At 37.5% G+C, this 2288-nt stretch overlaps 1 protein-coding gene across 1 annotated transcript; it reads left to right on the plus strand.

The window, feature by feature from the left end:
* Positions 1 to 336: 336 nt before the first annotated feature.
* On the plus strand, positions 337 to 2287 carry LOC107097623 (protocadherin gamma-B4-like; the record flags this gene model as incomplete). Its single annotated transcript, XM_015394832.1, has 1 exon — positions 337 to 2287. A coding segment is annotated over exon 1 (1629 nt), but the record flags the coding sequence as incomplete, so codon positions are not given.
* Position 2288: the final 1 nt, after the last annotated feature.

Consider the following 2288-nt stretch of genomic DNA (forward strand, 5'->3'; position numbering starts at 1 on the left):
ATAGATAGATAGATAGATAGATAGATAGATAGATAGATAGATAGATAGATAGGTAATTTGATTAAGTACATAAGATGATTCGCCAATGGAATGGGTTTTTTTATATATACTTGGACTTAAAATACGACAATACAATTGTTTGTTCTTAGTTTAAATTTAAAGTATCTTGTTCCATTGGCAAAGTGTCTCACTCACCTCATCGATTTAAGAAAAAAGTGACTTATTTAGATTTCAATTTTTTGCAATGTACATAGATAGATGGATAGATGGACGGATAGATGATAGATAGATTCAAAGACACGAGTTTCACTTTATTCAGAGACACATCACATGGTAAACCTTGATTCCTGACTGCAGTTTGATTATGTAGACTCTTAGCGCCGCTGTTGCATTAAAGTCTGTTGAGCTAGTACGTGTGTGAAGCTGCTGCCTCTCCTTTTAATCTCGCCGGGATACAATGGGGAACTAGAAACCGTCGAATATTTCCCGAAGGAAGACGGTTATTTCAAAAACTCAAAGTGTTCTTTCTCACATTATGGATTTTTTACCCTGTTAATGTTTCATCATCAAACGTTCGGATTTAACGTTGGATGATTATTACCGACATTCTTGTTTGGATTAAAAGCCTCTGCGTCATCGGGAAAAAATAGAACGAACAATGAAGGGGCAAGTACTGCTGTATTTCTCTTTCATCTGCCTCGATTCCATTATTGCGCAAATAAGCTACTCTATTCCGGAGGAGATGCCAATTGGTTCATTGATAGGAAATGTTGCACAGGACTTAGGTTTTGACAAAAAGCGTTTTATATCAGGCAAAGCAAAGATTCACAGTAGGAACAGCGGTGACTACGTAGAGCTGAACAAGGACAACGGAGAGCTCCTCGTAAAAAAGAAAATCGACAGAGAGGCGCTGTGTGCAGATATGACGGTTTGTAGTTTGGATTTTCAGATAATTCTAGAAAACCCTATTGAATTTTACACTGTTACTGTTCAGATAACAGATATCAATGACAATGCACCGACATTTGATAGAGGCGAGATGATATTTAGAATAAGCGAATCGGCAACACCAGGAGCAAAATTTGTATTAAGGAGGGCGGAGGATCTTGATGTTGGAATCAATGGCATTCAGAACTACGAATTAAAACCAAGTGATAATTTTACTCTAAGGCTTAATAAAAATCTACAGGATGTGGAGATGGTTTTACAGAAGCCTTTAGACAGAGAGAAACAAGAACACATGACTTTAGTACTAACAGCCCTGGATGGAGGAGAGCCGCACATGTCTGGAACTATGATCATTCTAATTACAGTTTTAGATGTTAATGACAATGCTCCTCGTTTTACTCAGCAAACGTACAAAGCAGCTGTTAATGAAAATGTGCCCACAGGCACCGTCATTTTTTCTGTAACAGCTTCCGATGCAGATCAAGGTTTAAACAGTAAAATAACATATTCGATCACAAATACGCAAACAAATGTTAGAAAACTATTTCAGGTAAACAAGAACACTGGCGATGTTTCTCTAAAAGGAAATATTGACTTTGAAAGGAATAAGAACTTTGAAATTATCGTAGTTGCTACTGATGAGGGCGGGCTTACTGATTCTTGTAAGTTAATGGTTGAAGTCCACGACATTAATGACAATAGGCCAGAAATTAGTATTATGTCAAAGTCGAATGTGATATCGGAGAATGTTAAAATAAACACAGTTGTTACAGTGATAAACATTGAGGACAAAGACTCGGACGAAAATGGGAATGTAAACTGCTTTATAAATGAAAATACACCATTTGGTCTGAAATCTTCAACAAACAGTTTTTATAGTTTAATTACAGACAGCGAATTAGACAGAGAGACAACCTCTGAATATAATATTACATTGATCTGCTCTGATAAAGGAGAACCCTCCCTCACCAGTAGTGTTACTCTTACATTGCAGATATCTGATGTAAATGACAATGCTCCTACCTTTGATAAGACTTTATATGAGTCCAGCATTGTAGAAAACAACAAAGCAGGTCTCTCAATATTCACACTAAAAGCAACAGACGCTGACTGGGGCCAGAATGCTCGTGTCTCTTACATACTGGAAGACTCCACTATTAGCGGAGTATCAGTCTCGTCATATGTTTCAGTCAGTGCTGATAGTGGAATTATTCACGCAGTTCGCTCTTTTGACTACGAGCAGATCAAAGATTTTCAATTCCATGTTAAAGCGCAGGATGGAGGCTCTCCTCCATTAAGCAGCAATGTGACGGTGAAAATTCTTATTCAGGACCAGAACG

The sequence above is a fragment of the Cyprinodon variegatus genome, unplaced genomic scaffold (assembly GCF_000732505.1).
Source record: "Cyprinodon variegatus isolate N-32 unplaced genomic scaffold, C_variegatus-1.0 Scaffold711, whole genome shotgun sequence".
In the NCBI taxonomy this organism is placed as follows: domain Eukaryota; kingdom Metazoa; phylum Chordata; class Actinopteri; order Cyprinodontiformes; family Cyprinodontidae; genus Cyprinodon; species Cyprinodon variegatus.